Below are 24451 nucleotides of genomic sequence, written 5' to 3'. Positions count from 1 at the left end.
GACAACTGTCAGGAGTCAGTTACCCACCTTCCACCATGTGCTTCCTGGGGACTGAACTCAGGTTGTCAGGCTTGACAGCAAGCCCCTTTACCCACTGAGCCATCTTGCTGGCACAGAAAAAAATTTTTATTGAGCTCTTCTGGAACACAATGTATATTAAGATACCCTATCTCATTTTATTCTCAAAACAGTTCTATGATAGTAGAGAATTATGATTTCATCTTTTCATCGGAAGAAATCAAGCAGAGTTGAACCAGGCAAGTCTATCCAGTCCAAAGCATAAAAATTATACTCTCCCTGCTTCCAAAGGAAGCAGCAACAGCATACTCTTCCCTCTACTGTAAGGTCCAAGGGGCCCACAACAACAGCTCCAAGATTTCAGTCTAGACAGTGACCAGGTCTAAGAACCCAGTGAGTAAGACTCAACACTGCAGGGGCAGCACCAGCTGTGTGTGCATGGCCGTCTTACACTGAGGTTGGGAACACACCAGTGCTCACAAGATGGTTGCTGATCAACCTCAGCAAACCAGTCAGCTGGCTCCAAATACACAGATCAGTTCTCTAAGGAAGTAGTGCACAATTACCTACTGAAGGCTTCCAGATCCAACCAGAACCAGAATACACAGTAGAAAGAATAAAATCTCCAGCAAGGAACATTTTATTTTCAATGCCTCTATGTGCAAATTGCTAACTAAAGATGAAAATTAACTTTATCAATGTAAGAGAAAGAATGTGACCTCACTGTTTAAATCAGACCACAGGCTTAATTTCCCACCCGGGAACAGACAGTCCGGCTTGGAGGCGAAGCAGTGACTGTGCTGGGCGCGCCTCTCTGCAGCCGCTGCTCTCTCTCAGCTGTCCACGCGCACTGCTTGCTCTAAAGCCCCTCCCACCTGGGCTTACTCAGCTACACTTGCTGAGAGAAAAAGCAAGCATATTTCCTAGGTCACAGGCCCCATTTAACATCTAAGTAATCTCATTGTATTCATTCTTTGATTACATACTTGCGTGCCTGCACGTGTATCTATCTGTGGGTGCTCAAACTTCAGTGCAAATGTGAAAGTCAGATGACAACCGGCAGGACTCCGTTTTCTCCTTCCACCATGCGGACCCTAGAGAGGGGGTCTTTTACCTGCTATGCCCACTTCCTGCCCTCACCTCATCTATTCTTACCCACATTCCTATGAATCCTTCTCTGAATAGAGTGGCTAGATGCTTTCTTTAATGTGCAGGAGAAATAAAATAATTCATATAGATATTTATTCATTACTAAATGCTTATTGGAAGATGTCTTAGGGTTTTATTGCTGTGAAGAAACACCATGATCACAGCAACTCTTATAAAGGAAAATACTTAATTGGGGCTGGCTTACAGTTTTAAACTTAGTCCATTGTCATGATGTTGGGAAACATGGCTGTAAGCAGGCATACAGGTTGTTCGAAGCTGAGTTCTACATCTTAATCCACCAGCAGCACAATGCAACTATGTGCCACATTGGGTAGAGCTCGAGCACAGGAGAGTCCTCGAAGCCCACTTCCAGTGACACACTTCCTCCAAGAAGGCCACACCTATTCCTACAGGGCCACACCTCCTCATGGTGCCATTCTCTGTGGGCCGAACATTCAAACGCACGAGTCTACAGAGCTATACTTATTCAAATCACCACAGAAGGTCTAGAATAGAAATGTACAACAGAAATGTAACGCAAAATTCGACAGTAGCCATTCTAAAGTAACAACCTTATTTTTAATTATTTATTTAACCTAATACATCTAAAAATATTATATTAACAATATCATCACTATAAAAATTGAGACTTGCTTATTCTCATTGGCTCTTTTAGATTAACCTCTTCCCAATGCTCCACAGCCACACATGGCTTAGAGACCACTACATCAGACAGCAGAGGCCTAAAATAAGGTAGCCTACAACTACCCACAACTCTAGCTCCAAGGGACTTGACCCCCTTTTCTGGCCTCTGGAATACCAGGCATGCACATGGTGCACATACGTACATGGAGGAAAATACTCATACACATAAAATAACACTAAAATTTAATAATGTTTTTAAAATTAAATATTAAATAAAAAAGATGAGTAAGACCAGAAGACAGACATATGAACGCATGGCAGCTAGTCTTGTGAACAGGCATCATCAGTACAGAATGTCAAGGCAATGCAAGCTAAATGACAGGAAATACCACTGTGTACTTACTGGAATAAAAGACAGACCACACCAAATGCAGACAGGATATGGCCAGTCAGAGCTCTCACGGGCCAATGGCAAAATAAAATGGGACTAGCGTCCTAGAGAACTGTTTGCTGTAACATTTAACACTTTTAATCTAATGTAGCATGCCCACTCCTAAGTATTTATCTAAAGGAAGCAAAACTGTGACTCTGAAAGACCAGGAGGGGACTGGAGAGATGGCTCAGAGGTTAAGAGCACTGACTATTCTTCCGAAGGTCCTGAGTTGAAATCCCATCAACCACATGGTGGCTCACAACCATCCATAATGAGATCTGACACCCTCTTCTAGTGTGTCTGAAGACAGCTACAGTGTACTACAGCGTACTTATATATAATAATAAATAAAATCTTTGGGCCGGGTGAACAGAGGTTCTGAGTTTAATTCCCAGCAACCACATGATGGCTCACAACCATCTGTACAGCTACAGTGTATTCATATACATAAATTAAAAAGGAAAGGAAGGAAGAAAGGAAGGAAGGAAAAGACAAGATAAGACCAGGAGGCTGAATATGGTGGTGCATGACTGGAACCCCAGGAGCTTAGGAGCAGTCAAGGCCTATCCTGCCAAGGTAACAACAAACAACCTGCAATCATATCTCCATACTCCCCACCCCCATCCCAAAAATGATTTTAAAATAACCATGAGCTGGAGAGATGGCTCAGTGGGTAAAGGCACTTTCCAGTAAGGCTGACAATTTAAAAACCATCCTTAGAACCCACAATGTAGAAAAACAGAATCAAATCCCTAAAGTTGTCTATGATTTCCACAAGGGTGTATATACACATATGCACGCAGAGAGGAAATTTTAAAACATTATAAACAAAAACCAAAATCCCCATAAGCCAGCCTACCAATAGGATGGATGGTCACAGTCTGTTACATTTATACAATGGAGATAAGACAGGAACCATCAGACCAAGCAGCATGAGGTTCTAGCTTATATCCCTTACAGCTATACCATCCCAATGACTTTTTCCTCACAGCCTAAACACTTTGGTAAAGAGGCATTACACATCAAAATCCCTTCAGCACACTTCAATCTGGAACCTGTGCTAAGGGGAGAAAACAGCCTAAGGGCTTTCCTGTTGTCCACAAGGCAGTCCAAGTTAAGCACAGGAAAGGCTGACGGAAGACCATGTGTTTCCTGGCTGGGAAACAAGGCTACCAGGCGCATGGCAGGGCTTCTGTGAATCCCAGTAAGGATGTGCATTTTTAAATGTTACTGTGGAAACAACACTTCCACAGAGACAAGTTGATATGAAAGAAGGGAAATAGCAGAAATTGCAAAATAGGCCTGTGTGGCGAGTAAAGAAGGCCTGTGCGCACGTGCCTGTGCGGCGAGTAAAGAAGGCCTGTGCGCACGTGCCTAGGCTTGAACTCCGGGATTACGCTGAGCGCCGTTACAAGGCATTTCTGGCACTGCCAACTGTTTCACACTTAGCTACTTGCCGGACACAAGCTGTGGAACCCACACCAACCTGCTGACATGACCAACACTTAAGAGGAGAATAGACTTTCATTAGACATTCATAAAGGATAGCAGCAAGTCTCCAGGGACTTCTTGCTTTTTTGTAAACATGATGTTGAAGATTATGTATATATGTATGTATTACAGGGGGAGAGAGGGAGAGGGAGAGAAAGAAAGGGAGAGAAAGAGAGAGAGGGAGAGGGAGAGGGGAAGAGGGGGGAGAGGGAGAGAGGGAGAGGGGGAGAGAGGGGGGAGAGGGAGACGGGGAGGGGGGGAGAGGGAGAGAGGGAGAGGGGGAGAGAAGGGGGAGAGAGAGAGGGAGATTGTTTTGATCACATCCAATTTCATCAAATGCAATTCACAACTCTGTACTGTGGTTCAGTGTGCTGACTAGTTTTTGTGTCAACTTGATACAAGTCAGAAACATCAGAGAAGGAATGCCAATTGAGAAGATGTCTACTATCAGGCTGTAGACAAGACTGAAGGGCACTTCCAATTAATGATTGGTGTGAGAGGGCCCACACCACTGTGGACGGTGCTACCTTGGACAGGTAGCTCTGGGAACTTGAGAACGCATGCTGAGCAGGCCACGGAGAACAAGCCAGTAAGCAGCACTTCTCCGAGACCTATACTTCAGCTCCTGCCTCCAGTTTCCTGCCAGAGTTCCTTCCTGATTGCTTTCCATGATACAGTGTGGCATGGAAGTATAAGCAGAACAATCCATTTCCTCCCCAAGGTGCTTGTGGTCAGGACATTATTCATTACAGAACAGAAACCTAAGACACTCAGAAACATGAAAAACCAACAAGGCATCTGTGAGGGACAGCTAAGACAAACTAAACATTTGCCACATAATGACCTAGAAATAGTAGACTATCACTATTTTACAAACACACCAAAAAGAAAGGGAACCCATACACTCAAAGGAGGAAGTGAAAACCGCAGTAGTGCACATGATCTGACAGAATGACTGAGGGCTGGGAGAGGGTTTTAATAACTTCCGGGCCTGGGTTTTGTAAACCAAATCAAAACGTGACTTGTCTTGGTATTACAGAGCCAGAGAGCTGAAGCTGAAGCCCTGATGACAGCGAGAAGACGGACTGAAGACAAAGCTCATGAGTTGTTGCAGGGAGCACAGAAAAGAGCTCACCTCTGCTCAGGCTGTAGGAAGATGTGTCTCTTCTGACACAATGAATTATGTCAGCAATGAATTGGGGATTCAAGACTATAATCCTAACTACAGTACCTCAGTGTTCTAGGGACTCTGAAACTACAAATTTATACTCAAAAATAGCCTAAGCCAAAGCTTAAACCAGGGCATCAAAGAGACATAAATTTATACCCAGTTCTGAAAAATGCAGATTAACCCCTCACCTTAAAGAGCACCATCGTAAACTTCCTTCCAATACAGAACCCTCAGCAAGAAGTCACAAAGGAAATATACTTAAACTGATGACACACAGAAAACAAGGCTTTAAGAATAAGATTCTAGCTGGGAATGGTGACGTAAACCTTTATTTAATCTCAGCATTTGGGAGGCAAAGGCAGGTGGTTTGAGGCAAGCCTAGTCTACAGAGCGAAGAATTCCAGGACAGCCAGGGCTACACAGAGAAACCCTGTTTCGAACAAAAACAAACAGATTACGATCCCACGAAAAAGAAGCAAACTTAAAAAAACTAAACAGGGATTTCTAAAATAAGGAAAACCAGTCACTGAAATTAAGATTGTGTTGAAGAAACAGTGAAGACACAGGAAACAAACAAAAGGCAGTTCAGAAATAAGGAGGTGGACATCAAAGAGAAAGAAGTTAACCGATTCAGACAGAAAGGAAACCTACTTGCCTAACAGGAATACCAGGAGACAGAACACAAAAGAAGCAATAGTCAGAATGCCAGAGAATTTTCTAGCAAAATCTACACCCAAGCTGAAAGATAATAATGTATCATCTTGAGTGCAGTAACCCAGACCCAAAAGGACATACATGGTATATACTCACTGACCAGTGGATAATAGTCAAAAAGTACAGAATACCCACGATACAATCCACAGACCGTAAGGAGTTTAACGAGGAGGAAAGCCCAAATGAGGATGCTTCAATCCCATTTAGAAGGGGGAACAATATAATCACAGGAGGCAGAGGGAGGGAGGAGCCTGGGTGGGAGTGGGGAGGGGGAGGGGAAAAGAGATGGGGATGGAAACAGGAGAAAAGACCAGAGGGCCAGGAGAATACATGGAAATGTGCAGCTTCTGGGCGGGAGGGTGGAGAGGAACCTTCTAGAAAGTCCCAGAGACCTGGTATATGAGAGACTCCCAGGACTCAATGGGGGTGACCTTAGCCAAAATGTCCAACAGTAGTGGGGAGAGGGAACCTGAAGAGACCACCTCCAGTAGATAGGACCCCAAGTGGAGGGACAGAGTTACCAACCCATTATCAAAATTTCTGACCCAGAATTATTCCTGTCTAAAAGAATCACAGGGACAAAAATGGAGCATAGACTGAAGGAAAGATGTCCAGTGACTGGGCCAACCTGGGATCCATCTCATTGTGGGGTAGGAGGGCAACAAAGCCTGACACTATTACTGATGCTATGTTGTACTTGCTGACAAGAGCCTAGCATGGCTGTCCTCTGAGAAGGCCCTACCAGCAGCTGACTGTGACGGATACAGGTACAGACAACCACTGGACTGAGGTCAGGGACCCCTATGGAAGAGCTGGGGGAAGGACTGGAAACGCTGAAGAGGATAGCAACCCCATAGGGAGACCAACTATTATCAACTAACCTGGATCCCTCCCTGGGAGCTCCCAGAGACTAACCCACCAACCAAAGAGCATGCATGGACTGGTCTGAGGCCCCTGGCACATGTGTAGTGGAGGACTGCCTTTTCTGGCCTCAATTGGAGAGGATGTGCCTAATCATGTAGAAACTTGAGGCCCCAGGGAAGGGGGGTACCTAGGGGCAGGGGGGCACCTTCTCAGAGGCAAAGGGGAAGGGGAGGGGAATGAAGAACAGTGGGAGGGGCACTGGAAAGGGGGGGGGCAATAACTGGAATGTAAATAAAATGATTTTTAAAAGGACAAAATTAAAAGACCATACTGGATTGGGTGCAGGGTGGAGCAGAGAGGACGAAGAACTGTGAGGCCTGGGCCCGAGTGAGCAGGAGCACAGTGTGCACGCCCCTTGTCCCGGAACACATAGAAAGGATGGGTGGGTGGGTGGAACTGCTGGATTGGAAGGAGGCTGTCAGCATAACATCACGGCTCACCAAGAGACAGGAGTGAGGGATCCACCCAACACCAACAATGGTAAGAGACTGTCCTCAAACTTTTGACTATGGGGTAAACTCCTTTTTCCTCCTCCACGCTCTTAAACAGCTGCTGTGAGGGAAGGGCTCTCAGTTGAAAAATGGAAGGCAGGGCAAGGCACAGGCCTCCCACTCATCCTCAAGTCAGTCCATGCCAAAATACTGTCAGGGACAGTCAACAAGCAAATTTTGCTTTTATGGTCTTAAACATTCAGGATTCCTAGTTCAAAGACATCTGCTTCTTAGACTCTGTCATCTTCTCATCCTTTCACTTCTTTAGGTTTTTCTAGATCATCTGTTTTCAAAGTTTTAAATTATTTCATCTTACATTTATAATAGCTTTGCTTGAGTAGTAGGGTTTTGGCAAGAACCCCAAACCATGTAACCGGATACAGCAAATGCAGGTCAGCCTGGTTTTCATCCTCAAATAAAATAATTAGAACACAACTACTCAGCCTCTCCTGTAAGAAAAATCCCCAATTGAAATTACAAATTTAATAAATGTGAATCTTGCTATATACTCATAACCATCCACAAAATAGATAAGATTCTTTTACCAGAATTTTAGTTAGAACATAGATGCAGACTGTCATGTTCCAACACTTCACTGACATTAGAACAGATGGGAACAGATGAGAACAGTAACTTCCACACAAAGAGCCCGAAACAAGCAGTACAGATTATTTTTTTTAAGATTTATTTATTGTTATATGTAAGTACACTGTAACTAGCTTCAGACAGCACCAGAAGAGGGAGTCAGATCTCATTACAGATGGTGTGAGCCACCATGTGGTTGCTGGGATTTGAACTCAGAACCTTCGGAAGAGCAGTCAGTGCTCTAAACTGCTGAGCCACCTCTCCAGTCCAGCACAGAGTATTTTTAAAGGATCAATATCAATAATACAGTCCCTGAAGTGGCTCACAATTTCTCTCTTTTTTATATTTATTCATTTCTGTTGGGGGAGAGGGAGACGATCATAAGCATCACCTTTCTGTGTATGGAGGCCACCGGATAACTCGTGGGGTCATTCACTCAGGAGGCTTGGCACCAAGCACCTTCGCGGCTGTGCTATCTGTAAGCACATCTATATGGAATTAACAAAAAATCTCCACAAATAAAAGTTTGTATTACAGGGTGGGTGGGAGGACAGGGGAAGAGAAGGGGGCTTGCGGGACTTTCGGGGAGTGGGAGGGCTAGAAAAGGGGAAATCATTTGAAATGTAAATAAATTATATCGAATAATAAAAAAAAAAAAGAAAAAAAAAGTTTGTATTACAAAATGAGAAGGAAAAATAATTTTCCAAAGTAGAGTTGAAAACAAACCAAACTGTAATTTATTATATCTAGATATATTAAATAAAGAAAACAGAACAAAGAACTCTCTTATCAAAGACTAATCTAATTAGACAAACAAAAATATATTGCACCATCCAGTCTCAGAGCTGCTTGGTGCGCCTCAGTGCTTGCTTTCTCAGGATTAATTCTGCCCTCTAGTGCATGCTCAACGTCCACTGCTGTCACTAACCTGGAGACTTTACTGCATCCCTAGATGACTATAGCTCTCTTAATGAAGGCCTTCACCTCCTTCTTCACAAAGCTGAGTGAATCCTACAAGCGCAGTAAATTCACATGCCTGTTCTACACATGCAGAAAGGCTCCAAAGCACTTCACTATTTCTCACACCATGATAAGTATAGCACAGTTAAGACCATAAAAATACAACAAAAATAGTCTATAACATAGAGAAACCTCTCCAGCTCTCTAGTTTCACTTTTTGAAGACTTCAGACACAGATCTTTCGCTGTGGTGTTATTTTGTTAAGACAGGGTTTGCTAACATCCCTGGCTTGCCTAGAAGTTGTTATGTGGATCAAGCTGGCATCAAACCTGTAGCAATCTACCTTTTTGCCTCTAGCTTCCAAACCCTGGGATTAAAGACTTCAGTCACCACACCCAGCTAGAGTCTTTGTTTGTTTGTTTTGTTTCTTTAAAGAACAGTTTAAAGGCACCTAAAGAAGCTGGAGATGGCTCAGTGGTTGAAAGCATTGGCTGCTCTTGCAGGGGACACAGGTTCAATTCCTAGAACCTACAAGGTGGCTCATAACCATCTCCTTAACTCCACCCACTAAGGAATCTAACATCTTCTGGTTTCTGTGGGTACCAGGCACATGATACACAGAAACACATACATGCAAAACTCCCATACACAAAGATTAAACAAAATGGAGTATAATCTTACAATTACATAAATCCACAAGGGGAATAAAAAAAGAGTAAATTACAGAGAGATGCTACAACATAAATAAACCCTGAAAATATTATTAATAAGTCAGAGGAGCCAGAACAGAGACTGGGGAGGAACCTCAGTGGTTAAGAGAACCACTAAGAACTAGTTGCTTTTTGTTTTGTTTGCAAAACCAGGCTGGCCTCGAACTCACAGAGATCCACCTGCCTTTGTCTCCTGAGTGCTGGGATTAAGGTATGCAACCACCGCCTGGCTTGACTTGTTGCTCTTACAGAAGACCCAGGTTCTGTTCTGTGTACCCACATGACAGCTCGTCACCACCCATAACTCCAGTTCCAAGGATCCAACTCTAGCTCCCACAGATACACACACATGCAGACATACATGCAGACCAAGACTAATACATATAAAATATATAAATACATCTTTTAAAGAGAAAAAAAGGAAATATTGGGATTGCACTCAGGAAATGCCTAAATAAACAAACCTGGACTCAGACAGCCCATGAGTGGGTTGAGGATAAGGACAGAGTGACTGGTACAGATCTAGTGCTGCAGCTGCCCATTACTATGAATAGATTCTGTGTGTGCCAGAAATTAATAAATGGTAACATTCAAATTGATAAATGACGTAGTGTCACATTTAGTCTCATGAAAGCTTTTCACTGCTGTTTGTTTTGGGCCAGGTTTGGTAAGACACACCTGGAACCTCAGCACTCAAAGGCTGAGGCAAGAGGATGACAGGCTTGAGAGCAGCCTACCTATATAGTAAGATTCTGCAAATAAAATAAATAAATCAATATTCCAACTACACAATTCCAAACAAACAATGCATTGTTTGTTTTCTTACAGAAAATCACTTTCTGATCTCTCATATAATCAGAGGTCATGTTTGCTAAAATACCTATTTTCCTCTATTATTAGTAAGTACCAATAAACTTTTATTTATGACATCCTAGACAGTTCTGTTGGGACCCTGCTGAAGTCTTCTTAAACTCAAAGGACTCAGCTCTGGAGTGTATGCAGGCTTTTAATTCAACTGTAAACATGTCATGGGAGAAAAAAAATACGAACGTATGCAAACAACAAAACAAAAAATAAGCCAACTAAGATAGTGAAATTCTAGAAACATTTCCTCCCAATATTGTGGCTGTTTGATTTTTATTACTTTGAGAGAAATGGTCACTGCTCTTTATCAAAACTCAATGACTATGCTTATTTAAAAACTAAAAATAAGCTATGTTCATAATTACCAACTTCTGAGAACTCTGGGAAAGATCACATTAGCTGTTTAAACAGAAAACTATCCACAAATGTGAGGTTCCTGGAACAGTCAAAGACACCGACAACTGACAGACCACCGCATCAGGCTTTTTTTTTTTTTGATTTGGTTTTTTTCGAGACAGGGTTTCTCTGTATAGCCCTGGCTGTCCTGGAACTTACTCAGTAGACCAGGCTGGCCTCGAATTCAGAAATCTGCCTGCCTCTGCCTCCCAGAGTGCTGGGATTACAGGCGTGTACCACCACCGCCCGGCCCATCAGGCGTTTTTTAATATTGGTTTTCAGTGAAAAAATCTTAGGCTGTCCAGATGGGCCAGAGAGTCATCAAGACTGCCCTTGAACTCCCAGATCCTACTGCCTTCACTTCTCCCTACTAGGACTACAGTCCATTACCCAGCTTATCTATTTGAGATTTAATCTTCATATGGCTCTGTGACAAATCTTTTCTGTCTTTGGGACAAACACTGCCTAATCTGATACCACCAGGAGGTTGAGATTTTTTTTTGTCCAAAGGCAAGACAAGACAAAGTCACATGGGAAAATTAACTCAGTGCTTATAGCAAGGACTACGAGTTCTGATGAGACTAACAGAGTAGGAGTGATGCCTGTTAGAGTGGAAGAAAAGAGCAAGTGTGGCATTGAAGTCCAGCCAGCTACAGCTGGTAGAAGCTAGCTGCAAGAATTCAGTGTGCAGAGGAAGAGAGAGATCAAGAGGCTTGGATGCTGGAGCCATGGGAATTCAGACACAGTAAGCATTGTGCTCTCCGCTACCAAATGTAACAGTCCGATGCTGTCCTCTAATTAAAAGAGGGTTGCTCCATTCCTGAAACACAAACTCTGGCTTTTTATAGCGTAAGCAGCATGCTATTTTAAACATGTGGAGGAAATGCATTTTCAGTTACAAACACTGGCTCCTCTGCATCTGTCCTTATTTGTTACTGAAAGATGTGGGACAGGATGTTTTACTCTTCTGCACCGGTTTTCCTGTATTGCTTAAATCTGTTTAAAGAAAATGAAAACACACAGTTTCTATAAACTGAAGCAATTCCCAAAGTGGGGGGAGGGGGAGAGGGAAGGATAAATATTTTACTATATTACTTTTCTTTTATGTATCAGATGACTCCTGCAAATTCTTCCCTTGAAAAGATCTTCTATACATGTGGAATCTGTTGCAGATTCTAACGTTTTCAATGATAAACGAGTCTACTTTCAAACCCCAAAACAGATGATTTCCTTTGGCATTCCAAGCAGTTTTCTGAGACACAGGTCAGAAAAACAAGGAGATTACCCTTGAAGGGCTACTTGAGATTTTAAATACCCATACTCATGGAAATTTACTCAGATACTTAGATATTCTATACTCTGGTATATTCCATTAAAGCTTTCAAAGAAGTTGATTAGCACAGATTTAATGTACCTCTTTTGTAAGGGAGTCAGTGGGTCATTAATCTACTGAAAAGCAGTTCACTAGACTAACTACCCATAACAGCACCTTCTCCCAGCTGCCCCCACCCTAGGAGCTCTTGTGCAGCCTGAGGATGACCCCCTCCTTCCTGTAGTCAGACGCTTGCTTCTCAGCCCTGTTCTCAACAGAGCCTCCTGTGGACACTTGCCTATGCCAGGACTGTACAGCTCAGGTCTGGGAGGAACCCTTCTCAGTCAATCTAAAGAGACTGTCCTGTGCTGGTATCCCATCAGCCCAGATTTGCTTACAAAGAGTCTGCCTTAGCCAGTCTTCAGGACAATCAGTACCACTGATATGTAACTGAAAAGGCAGTTAGCAGCATCTAAGAGAGGTGCTCTTCCTATCACCCCACTTCCTGGTCTCCCTGGAATTACTTCTCACATAAATAAATGGCTAGCACGTAAACCTTCGTCTTGAATTCTGCTACTAAGTCACTTACAGTGTACACCGCTTTAATACCATTATTCAGAGCCAGGCTAAAGAGATGAAGGGCTGGAGAGATGGCTCAGTGGTTAAGAGCACTGGCTGCGGGCTGGAGAGATGGCTCAGTGGTTAAGAACACTGATTGCTCTTCCGGAGGTCCTGAGTACGAATCCTAACAACCACATGGTGGCTCACAACCATCTATGATGAGATCTGATGCCCTCTTCTGGTGTGTCTAAAGACAGCTACAGTGTACTTACATATAATAAATAAATAAATCTTTGACAGACAGACACAGAGAGTTTTTATAAAAAAAAAAAAAAAAAAAAAAAAAAAAAAGAGCACTGGCTGCTCTTCCAGAGGTCCTGAGTTCAATTCCCAACAACCACATGGTGGCTCACAACCATCTGTAATGGGATCTGATGCCCTCTTCTGGCATAACTGAGACAGCTACAATGTACTCATATAAATAAAAATAAATAAATCTTAAAAAAAAGAAAGAGGGATGAAAATGTGCCTAGATAAGTTTAATAGGAAAACCTGGTAAAATGGCTCAGTGGTTAAGAGCACTGATTACTTTTCCTAAGGTCCTGAGTTCAAATTCCAGCAACCATATGGTGGCTCACAACCATCCATAATGAGATCTGATATCCTCTTCTGGTGTGTCTGAAGATGGCTACAAGGCAGATTTCTGAGTTCGAGGCCAGCCTGGTCTACAGAGTGAGTTCCAGGACAGCCAGGGCTATACAGAGAAACCCTGCCCCCAAAAAAACCAAATCCAAAAAACAAAAAAAAAAAATGAAGATGGCTACAGTGTATTTATTTATAATAATAAATACATCTTTGGGTCAGAGCAAGCAAGGACTAAGAGAGCAAGGCTAACCAGAGCGAGCGGAAACCCTGGAAAGAGCAGGGTTGACCAGAGCAAGCAGAGGTCCTAAATTCAATTCCCAGCAACCACATAAAGGCTCACAACCATCTGTACAGCTATAGTGTATTCATATACATAAAATAAATACATCTTTAAAAAAAAGAGAAAGAAAAAGATAACCTGGTGGATTTTTAATGGGAGAAAAAATATAAAATAAAACTTTCCTGTTTGTCAGGCATGGTGACACACACCTTTAATCCCAACAGTCAGGAGTAAAAGGTAGAGAGAGTTTGATAAGTTTGACACTAGCCTGGTCTACATAGTTAGCTCCAAGCAAAGCCATGCCTATGTAGTACAACTCTGTCTTAAAACAAGAAAAACAAACCAAACAAACACCAACTTTCCTGTTCAAAACAGAGGTGACTATTTTTAATGAGGTGACAGTCCCCCATCTAAAAGGTCATAGAAATCAGCTTAGGAGCCTGGCCTACCCAGAACTCTCTGTTGGCTGGTCAAAAATGCCCTTATGATGAAGTCTATGGTCATTTCCTTAGAGCCTACAGTCTTGGGTTTCTTATTTACTTTTTACATGTTAAGACAGGAACTTTTGCTTTCTCAAAGAGAAAGGAATTCTAATCTTCAGCTAAAAATAAAGTATGGAAAGATCAAAAGAGGTAAACTATCACAGTGTCTTTTTAAAAAAAATAATAATTTTTGACTGTTTTCTTTGAGACAGGGGCTTACTCTGATGCTAGCCTTGAGCTCCTTGGCAAAAGTGATCTACCTATCTCAGTCTCCAAGTAGTTGGGACTACAGATGTAGATCCCTGTGCCCACCTGACCTTCTGATTGATATCCTTTGCCATCAGGGGGGCTGAAACTAAGTACTCAATTCAAAATGTATTAAACATTCTGATAAACTGCTAATATTATCATGCAAAAATAGTAATTTTTAGGTATGCAATTTACATGTTCAGCTTTGTGACTAACTTCCTTCAGGCTGGGATTATTAAATAAGCAGTCCATGCTAATTTTTCTTATCAACTCCATCTGGGTAAATAAATACTTCTGACAAGGCAGAGCTCCATTCCCTATGTCACAAAGCAGTAGAGACAGCTACAGTTAGAAACCGGTCTTCACACAGAGAACTGTTTTCCCAGTGTGCCAACTACACCTGGGACTGAGGCAAATACTCACCCTGACCCAGCAGGGAGCGGTGTGGCAGCTGAAGTGACAAGAGCCTGCGGTTTTTCTTTCTCTGTTTGCTTGAGGAAAGACTTGGCTTCCTTAGATGTGGCATCTACTTCCTTAGTCACCCTATTTCAAGGAAAGAGACAACTCATAAGTGGGATAAGAAGCAACAATTGGAGGGCTGGAAAGAGGGCTCAGCAGTTAAGAGCACTGGTTGAAAAAAAAAAAAAAAGAGCACTGGTTGCTCTTCTAGAGGACCCAGGTTCAATTCCCAGTGCCCACATGGCTGCTCACCACTGTCTGTAACTCCAGCTCTAGAGGATCCACCCTTACACAGACACATGCAGGCAACTCCAATATACGTAACATTAAAAATAAATGAACAAAAATTTTAAAAAGAAGCAAAAATCATAACAAATGAAATAAATGAAAACTAGGAACATACCACTGAGTTTTCAATAAATTCTGGCCACTGGGATTAATTGATGATTAAAGTTCACTCTAACAATTCTATAAATAGGCATTTTCGAAGACTGACGTTCGCAGACTGATGTTAACAAACAAAACAGCAGTGTTTTTCAATGGTTACCTTCAACTCTCCCATTCTATCTGCAGCATGATGACTCTGGCACCACCCTCCCCCATCCCACCTCAGCCCACTGGGTTACTAACTACTAATGTGGACCTACAGAGACCCTGCCTGCACTCTCCCTCACGACCCAGATCAGTTCTGACTCGGAGAGCCAATGAGTAGTGAGATGGAGATGTGACACAGACAAAGACACTGCCATCATTTCAAGAAGAAAAGCAAACAAATGGAAATATTCCACAGAAGGTTCCTTCCTGCTCTACACCTAAAACTCCAAGACAAATGCCCTTTCTTTAAGCTGGGCAGATTAGAACTGCCTAAGCAGTGGCAGAATGTGACAGAACCCTACCTCATTTCACACTGAAAAACTGCATCTGATAAAGAGTGCTAAAGGAAGAAATAAAGGTACTTAAGGTGCCCCATATTCCAGGTGAAGAGGAGAAATATGTAATGCCTGTTTTGACATGCCAGAGCAACAAAAACATTTGAAGAATTTTGCTTAAATTCCAATCTACCAGTCAGCAGATCCAAAACTACAGTTAATGTATTATAAATATTCAACCAAAAATTAGCCAAAAATGATAGAATAAACCCTATAAAGCCCAGCTGTGAGGGTATACTAATCTCTACCACCTTCAAGGATAAATTTTCTAACAAAGGGCCACCTCTCTGCTGTACTTAATACTGTGTATTATGTAAGTGGCACAAAGTTAAGTGTGGAGCCAAGATGAGACAAATTCCAAATTCCAGCTAAAGCAGAACACACCAGCAACCCTCCGATGCTGACCTGCTGCTGCTTACAGCTGATACTGGGCAGGTTTGCTCTACAGCACTGTCATCGGACAGGAAGCTCATTTACAGCGCTAAGGATTAAAACTAAAATCTAAGCAGTTACTGGCTTATTCAAATATCCAGAGTCTACACAGCAATGCTAGTGAAAATTCTGCAAACAGATGGTATTTTCCAAGCTGGTTGTCACACATTTCCTGTCCCATATGCTCCTCCAGAACCTTAAGCAAACTCCTTCAAACTGAATGGGGTTTTATGACTGTGTCACCTAAGGGAGTTCTGTGCAAGTGGCTGTACAAGTAGTTCTGAACTACTGAAGGCCTTCTGAAGCCTTTCATCTCTGAGAATATATTTTTAGAACTCCATCCACTCTACAGCATAGATCACATGGAAAGACACAGACACGGATGTCTGAGGAAGCATTCCTAGCTCAAGGTATCTGAGTTCTTAAGCATCAGGACCAGAAGGAAGTGGTCTTTAAGATGGTCCCAACACTAGTTAAAGGGAACAAGGGAGGCTGAGCAACTGCCTACCTGGACTAGTAGCCTCCGGAACTGTGAGAAACTACAGCAGAACAGCTAGCTGCTTCACACAAGCTAGTAAATTTCTGGGTCATCTGTTATACTGCTAAATCAATACCCAAAGAAACCTGCACCAAAATCTTGTGCTTAATGCTGAACTCAAAATACTAGACTCAAAGCAGACCCTTTAGGTTTCCCTTTCTTGTACAGAATCTGTAGAAGACTGGTGAAGTTAATGAAGAACACATACTTTACTGTCCACTTCCTACCAAGGTCCTATAACAGTGACAAATATATGTGACTAACTCCACAACAGTAGTAAGTAAAGGGACAACAGAGAAAGACGGCCATCTAACTTTGAGAAAGCAACACAGCAGCTGGGCATGGTGGTACACCCGGGACATCGCCACACTCAGACAGTGAGCAGGAGGGCAAGAGTTGAAGGTCATCCTCAGCTAAATGAGTTCTGACTCAAAGAAGAGCAGCGAGTCTGAAAGGACTGACTGGCTTTGGTTTCCCCCATCTCAGAAGCTTGTAGCCATGTGGAATGGATGACAACAAGAAAGCTGATTTGTTTAACAGAACCCTAGAAAGGCTAATTAAATTTAATGATCAAAGGTGGGAGAGAGGTGCAGGCAGCCACAACCAGCTCAAAGTCTGCATTAGGAACCACAAAGCCTCTCTTACATCAAAATACAAGCTGTGTCGCACCACTGTGGATCCAGAGGGATCCAATACATTTAGGGAAAATGAAAACCAAAGAAGAACAGGCATGAAGAACAAAGTCCCATCCTGAAATTAAAGGGCGTAAGTGCAAAGTCACCCTTAAAAGCTGTATATGCCAGAGGGCTGAGGCCAAGTGCTAACCAACACATAATGGTCACAGTACTACTAAGAAATAGACACTTTACTGTTTGCTACTGAGGCACAGCTGTTGCCCAACTATAGTACAGTCTAGTCTAAAATCAAATAATACACACTTCAGGAAAAGGGAAAAACACAACAAAAAAAAAGTCTAGACCCGAAGGATAAGTTTCAGCAAAGAGCCACATAATGCTTGACCGACAGTCAACTTTAAGGATCAGTATCACAGCTGAACATTAAGGATGCTTGGATATGAAGAACAAGTGGCCCAAGTAACAGAGAAGAAAGCAGCAATCACAAACTTTGTTGTTCTTGTTTTATAGCCGGACTGACAAGACTCTGATACACACTTAGGTAAACATGTTCTGGAAAGCATCCCAGATGCAACAGGTCACATAAAGGAACATGATAAGGCTTCTGCCATTATAAACTTACAGTCCAGCAACACAGTGACAACAAAAGTGACATGACAACCATGACACATACCAAGGCACAGAGTAGCGTGGGAAAATCTAACCCCTGGGAAATCCCTTCTCAATCTCTGTGCCAGTGTCTATAGCACCCATCAGGAAACACTACGTAGCCTGAGGTACTTCTTATGGAACCTGACAGTTGACACAAAGAGACAGTAGACTGCTCTCTGCTGGTGACATCCCTAGAGCAACTCCGCTCTTTCTGCATTTTGTTTTCCAAGACAGGCTCTCATATAAGCTCCAAGCTGGCCCTTTCCTGTCCTCAGCCTCCCCAGGTGCCAGAAAGTAACTTCACTTATAGGAAGCAGTGAAGGACTTAGCTATCATAGTACTTTTAAGTAAGAGAATGGTTATAAACATCTCATGCATGAGAGGGACTCCTTATAGGAAAAGGCCTATTATTAGCAATAATTAATTCACCTGTTTTTCAACAGAAATTCCATTTTAACTTCATTTTCACTCACTCAACTTCCTGAAATGCCTTTATTTGGATGGTACTTTTCCATGACTGGAGTTTTCCAAAAGGTGAATCATTTAGGAAAGTCTGAGCTCACAGGGTCAGCTGGCTCTGCCACAGAAAAGGGTAAGATCGGTCATCTTCCTCCCTTTCCCAAGGCTGAAAAAATTACATAGCTCTCACAGAGGAAAGACAAACAAAACATTACAACAAAGTCAGAGAAACTAAAAAGGCTAGCTTCATGCTAACACTACCTCATTCTCACACTTATAGACATTTCTCCCACTAGCTCTTTCACATTTCCTAAAGATATAGTGATGCTCTTGAGACAAAGACAAAAAAGGAAAGAAACAATAATGTCAAGAAACTAAAAAATATGCTCAAAGACAACCACCAAGTTTGTGCCTGGGTAATCAAAGTTCAAATCTCCTAAGATCCTTCAAGAAAGCTCCTTACAGTATCTTAAATAATGTGCTTTTTAAAAAAAGTCTTGCCAATAGCCTGGCAGTGGTGGCACACTTTTTTAATTCTGGTGCTTGGGAGACAGGTAAGTGGATCTGAGTTTGAGGCCAGCCTAAAAAATCTTGTCTCAAAAAAACAAACGAACAAAGTCTTGCCAACATAACAACTATTAACAGGTTTAAATATATAATATAGCATATATAACATATGATTGTATATATTATATCTGAATATAAACAATTATACATACATGCCCCAGGCTGGCCTCGACCATCCTGCTTTTTCTTCCCAAGGGCTGATACACAGGAGTATGGCCACCGCAGGCCTTAACAAGCTTTTCTAGTCTTTTTGTTTGTTTGTTTACAAGATATATTTATTTATTTTATGTATATTAGTACACTGCCGCTGTCTTCAGACATACCAGAAAACAGCACTGGATCCCATTACAGATGGCTGTGAGCCACCATGTGCTGGGAATTGAACTCAGGACCTCTGGAAGAGCAGTTGGTGCTCTTAACCTCTGAGCCATCTCTCCTGCCTGCTTTTGTATTCTTTATGGGGAAGGAGTTTGAGAAGACACTTACTGTTACATATCTCAATAATATATAATGTTTTAAAATTATCATGTTTTACTGAGAACTATAATAAGATGCATGTTTTGAGTGTGTAGTTAATGAAAAGAAAGTGCTCATAGCCTGTTTTATGTGACAGATTGTGCTGCCCCCTTCTGACACATTGTACACATGCAGGTTCCCTGAGTACATCAATATTTACAAAGTGCAGAATGAGAGAGCACACCTTTGATCCCAGCACTCAGGAGGCTGATGCAGGTGGACCTCTGAATTTGAAGCCACCCTGGTTAACAGAGTGAGTTCTAGGACAGCCAGGGCTACAGACAAACCCTGTCTTGGAAAACACAAAACAGTCAAGAGTAGTATCACATGAATGCAATCCCTATACTTGGGAAGTAAAAGGCCAGACAGTCAGTTCAATGTCAGCCTGGGCTACATTAGATTCTATCTCAGAAAAGAAAATTAATCAGGGATATAGTAAATGATAATATTTATAAACACATTTATGAAATTCATAATTTTATCAGAAATTTACTGATTTCTCAAAGCAACTATTCAGCTGATTTTGTTCTTTATGAAGACCGTCCTGTAGATTCTCTACATGTGGGAAGTGATCTAAGCCAGTACAGGCTTTGTGACAGTCTCACCATGTTGTCCTAGATGGAACTTGCTCTATAGACTTCGCTGGCCCTCAACCCTGCCTAGTCTAAATGTCTTGCTTTTTTAACTTATATTTTCTGCAGTATGCTAGTACACTCTCTACATTTTTATACAGGCATTGAATGTGATTTGACTAAGTTTATCCCCACTCTCTCTCTTCCAACATCTCCCTTACCACCACTCTACCATATCCACTCCCAATTTCCTTGTGTATATATATATTTTCTTTCTTAAAACCCACAGAGTTCACTCAGGGCTGTGATGTAAGCCTGGGTGTGGGGAACCTACTGGAACATGGGCCATGTCCTTAAAGAAAACTGACCCTCCCTCTCTGAGCAGCCATCAATGGTCAACAGCTTCTTAGCTAGTTCAACTAACTCTGTCACCCATTTCCCACGCCGGGACTTTGACTGGATGATCCTGTGCAGGTCATGTGCATACTATCAAAGCTGCTGTAACTTCACACGTGCAAATGCCCTGCTATGTCCAAAACAATTTTGCTTCTTTCCTTTTTCTTTCTTTCTTTTTTGGTTTACCATGACAGGGTGTTTTGCATAGTCCTAGCTGTACTGATACTCACTCTGTACCCCAGGCTGGTCTTTTTTTGTTTTTCTTTTTAAAGATTTATTTACTTTATATATGTGAGTACACGGTCTCTGTCTTCAGACACACCAGAACACCAGAAGAGGGCATCAGATCCCATTACAGATGGTTGTGAGCTACCATGTGGTTGCTAGGAATTGAACTCAGGACCTCTGGATGAGCAGTCTGTGCTCTTAGCTGCTGAAACATCTCTCCAGCCCTCCCACGCCCCAGGCTGGTCTTGAACTCACATAGATCTGCCTGCCTCTGCCACCCAAATGCTAGGAAGGTATATACCACCACTTCTGGGACCGATTTCTAAACATTGATGGTTTACTGTCAATGTTCTACAATTCCATATTGGATATGATTTTTGGAGGCAAAATCCATTATTAATTCACATCATCAATAATTATGTGATAGATCTCAAAGTGACTAATTACCAGGAGTGCCTTACAATGGGGAGTTCTGACAGACACTGCCCATGTCCTTCAATTCAACACTAATGCTGGGTTCCTGAAGAATATCTAGTGCTGCCAACATAGTTTTGTTAAATGCAGTGGTTCTCAACCTATGAGTCACAACCCCTGGGGTGGGGGATGGGGTCAAACAATCCTTTCACAGGGTCACATATCAGATATCCTGCATATTAAATATTTATGTTACAGTTCATAAAGTAGCAACAGTAGTTATGAAGTAGCAACAAAATAATTTTATGCTTAGAGTCACCCCAACACGAGGAACTATATTCCTAATGTCATGGCACCAGGAAGGCCAAGAACTTCTAGTCTAAGGTGATTAACTGGAAACTAAACATACAAGGCAAGCAATAATCTAAATTGAAGTGTGTTCTCCAATACAAATGATCTGCACCCTTAAAAAACTAAGTGCACTATTTAATCTTGAACTGGGTCCTGATTGTGTAAGAACAACTAGAAAGAATATCAACGGGATAACTGGGGCCTAAAGGGCTGTAGCAGAATCATACATAGATCTACTCAAAATATGGCCTTCAAAACTACGTGTTACTGGTGAAAATTAAAAAAAAATCTTAAAAAACAAAAGCCACCTGTTATTGACCTAAGAGGTACAATAACTGTGAGCATAGGGACATCAGCTGAACAGGTCACATTATTCATACTTAGCATTATAATCACTGCATTAAAAAGATCAGAGATCAGTCCAGTTGTCAAGGTGAGTCATTTATCTCAAGATTTGCCAAGAAGGCTCAGTAGCCAAAGGTTGCCAAGTTTGGCAAACTGAGTTACTCCCCAGGACCCCATGATGGAGAGAGAAGCAACAGTCACAAGCTGTTCTCTGGCCTTCATACACACACTGTGACAGGTGTGCCCACACCCTCACATAAGGATGCACAGAACACTGAACATGGGTGACAGAGTGTCAACTGTGTGGGTGTTCACTATAATACTGTTCTTACAACACTGCTCTAAAGATACTTCACACAAGAAAATGTTTTTGAGAAAAAAATTTTCTCAATAAGTGACTTTGGTACTAGAGAGATAACTCAGAAGTTAAGAGCTCTGGATGCTCGCCCAGAGGACCTGGGTTCTAGTCCCAGCACCTGCATGGTTGCTCAGAACCATCTGTAACTGCAGTTCCAGGGGATCTAACACCCTTTTCTGACACCTTCAGGCACCAGGTATGTACATGACACACAGACATACACCCAGACGTAAAGTAATTATGTTGCTGGGCACAGCAGCTTATGCACTAGTCTCAGCACTCAGGAGGCTGAGCAGATGGAATATCACAACTTCATCCACCTTGGGATATATAGTAAATTCCCAGAACAGTCTGGGCTACACTGAGTCCCAGTCTAAACAAATTTTAAAAGTTGTGCTCCATACTATTTATAAAGCCAAAAATACAAAGCTTAAATTTTTCAAAAAGCATTTTCATTGGACAAAAACAGGCAACACTGTGTATTAGTGGATTATATTCTATGGATCAACCAATGCAGGCAGAAAACATTTAGGGGGAAATATATCTGTATAGAACACACACACATTATCATTCTTCTCACTAGTCCCTACATACTGTGCTACTTTTGTGGATTTACATTATTGAGTATTACAAATCAGATATTTAATGTACAAAAGAGGTTGTGTATAGGTTATATAATGACACCACTCCATTTTATATATGGCACATAAGAATCTAGCATCATCAAGGGGTTCTATGATCTATAGCCCCCACACAGAGGGAAGAATACAACTACTGGGAAACAGGTAGTACTTTTGAGAGCAATAAACACAGAGGAAACTGTATTATCAGACCACATCTGAGTCTAATCTGTTACTGTCAAAGAAAATAAACTTACATAATTATTATTACAAAATTATTACTTTAATTCTGTTCTCATTACCTCTAAATTATAGAACTACAGCTTTTACATTTTAATTTTAAATAAATGAGGGGTCTGAAAATTCTAGGCATGTGGTTCTTACCTAAAATAGCCACAATAATCCCCCCCCCCAAAAAATCAAACAAAATACCAACAAGCTGGCCCTAGTGGTACCTGCCTTTCATCCCAGCACTCAGGAAGCAAAGGCAAGTGGATCTCCGTGAATTTGAGGCCAGCCTAATCTACATAGTGAGTTCTAGGATAGCCAAGGCTACATAATGAGATCCTGCCTCTAAACAAAGCATCCAGGAGGCTGAATTATTCAAAAGCCTCTAAAATAAACTGCTTTTATAAATTAAGATAAACCCATAAACCAACTCAAACAATACTAAGGGGACAAAATAATAAGGAAACTAAATTTCTCTCCTAGTACTTTCAATCTTGGCTGACTTAAGCGATCTCACAGCAATGGAAGGAGATAAAAGATTTACTTGAAGCACAAAGCATGGCACTGCATCGGAAATACAAACTTCCAAATGCACGGACGCAGCCAACACAGTAAGGCGAGTGGGGATAAGGACAGGTGTGAAGCAGAACTTGAAGCACTGCCTTGAAAAAGCACTAGTTTCCAACCACGGAAATCCTCTTACCTCACTTCTTCGCCAGCAAAGTCAAACACCTTGGTAATCTTCACCTTTTCTGATTCTTTAGGTTTCTCTAGCTCATCTGCTTTGACCAACGGTTTATTTGAACTAGTCTCTTCAGTCTCCTCTGCTACCTAAAAAAAGAGTAAGAAATGGAATCAACCCTGTGTAGCATACACCTTTAAGCCCAGCACCCAGGAGGCAGAGACTCAAGGATCTCTAAGCTAGAAGCCAATGTGGCCTACATAGAGTTCCAGGCTGAGCAGGGCTACACAGTGAAACCCTACCTGAAAAAAATAAAATAAAAGATGGATAGAGATAACATTCACCAGTGTGTACAACTACAAGAACTGTCTGAACATGCTGCTTAGAGCTGTTCTCTCATGATTCACCTCCAGTCAGTTCAACACTACTGGAAGGCCTGAAAGACAACATGATTAAGAGCACTAACTGGTCTTCCAGGACACAGGTTAGATTTCCAGGACCCATAGTCACCTATAACTCCAGTTCAAAAACTCTGATACCCTCTTCTGGCCATCACGGGTACTACATGCATGTGGTGCATGGACATACAATCAAGTAAATCATCTATACACATAAAAGATAATATAAAATAAAACAGATATACTGGAGAAGCTGGAGAGAGAGATGACTTAGCAGTTAGAAACTTTCAGTGAGAACCTGAGCTCAGTTTTTAGCACCTCATAACTGCCTGTAACTCGAGCTCCAGGGTGAGCTGATGCCTTTGCCAATGCAGACACCTGTATTGACATGCACAGACCCACACATATACTCATAATCAAAATAATAACAAGCAAATCTTTGTAAATTTTTACTTATTTTTATTTAGATGTATGTGTGATGGTAAACCACATGTATACAGGTGCCTTTGGAAGGCAGAGGGCATCAGATCTCCTGGAGCTAGAGTTACAGGCTTTGGTGAACTCCCTAACTTGGGTGCTAAGAATTAAGCTCA

The 24451-nt window shown here is 41.9% G+C and overlaps 1 protein-coding gene across 2 annotated transcripts in view; it reads right to left on the bottom strand.

Annotated features, from left to right (window-relative positions):
* Positions 1 to 24451, bottom strand: part of Cfdp1 (craniofacial development protein 1) — an 88426-nt gene that overhangs the window by 50407 nt on the left and 13568 nt on the right. For both annotated transcript variants that reach the window (XM_052166238.1, XM_052166237.1), the window contains exons 4-5: positions 23482 to 23609; positions 14504 to 14623 (exon numbers count right to left, since the gene is read on the bottom strand). In XM_052166238.1, coding sequence (XP_052022198.1) covers positions 14504 to 14623; positions 23482 to 23609 — 248 coding nt within the window. The remainder of the gene's footprint in view (positions 1 to 14503; positions 14624 to 23481; positions 23610 to 24451) is intronic.

Source organism: Apodemus sylvaticus, chromosome 21 (genome assembly GCF_947179515.1).
Source record: "Apodemus sylvaticus chromosome 21, mApoSyl1.1, whole genome shotgun sequence".
Lineage (NCBI taxonomy): Eukaryota > Metazoa > Chordata > Mammalia > Rodentia > Muridae > Apodemus > Apodemus sylvaticus.
This window is presented reverse-complemented; position numbering and strand designations above follow the sequence as displayed.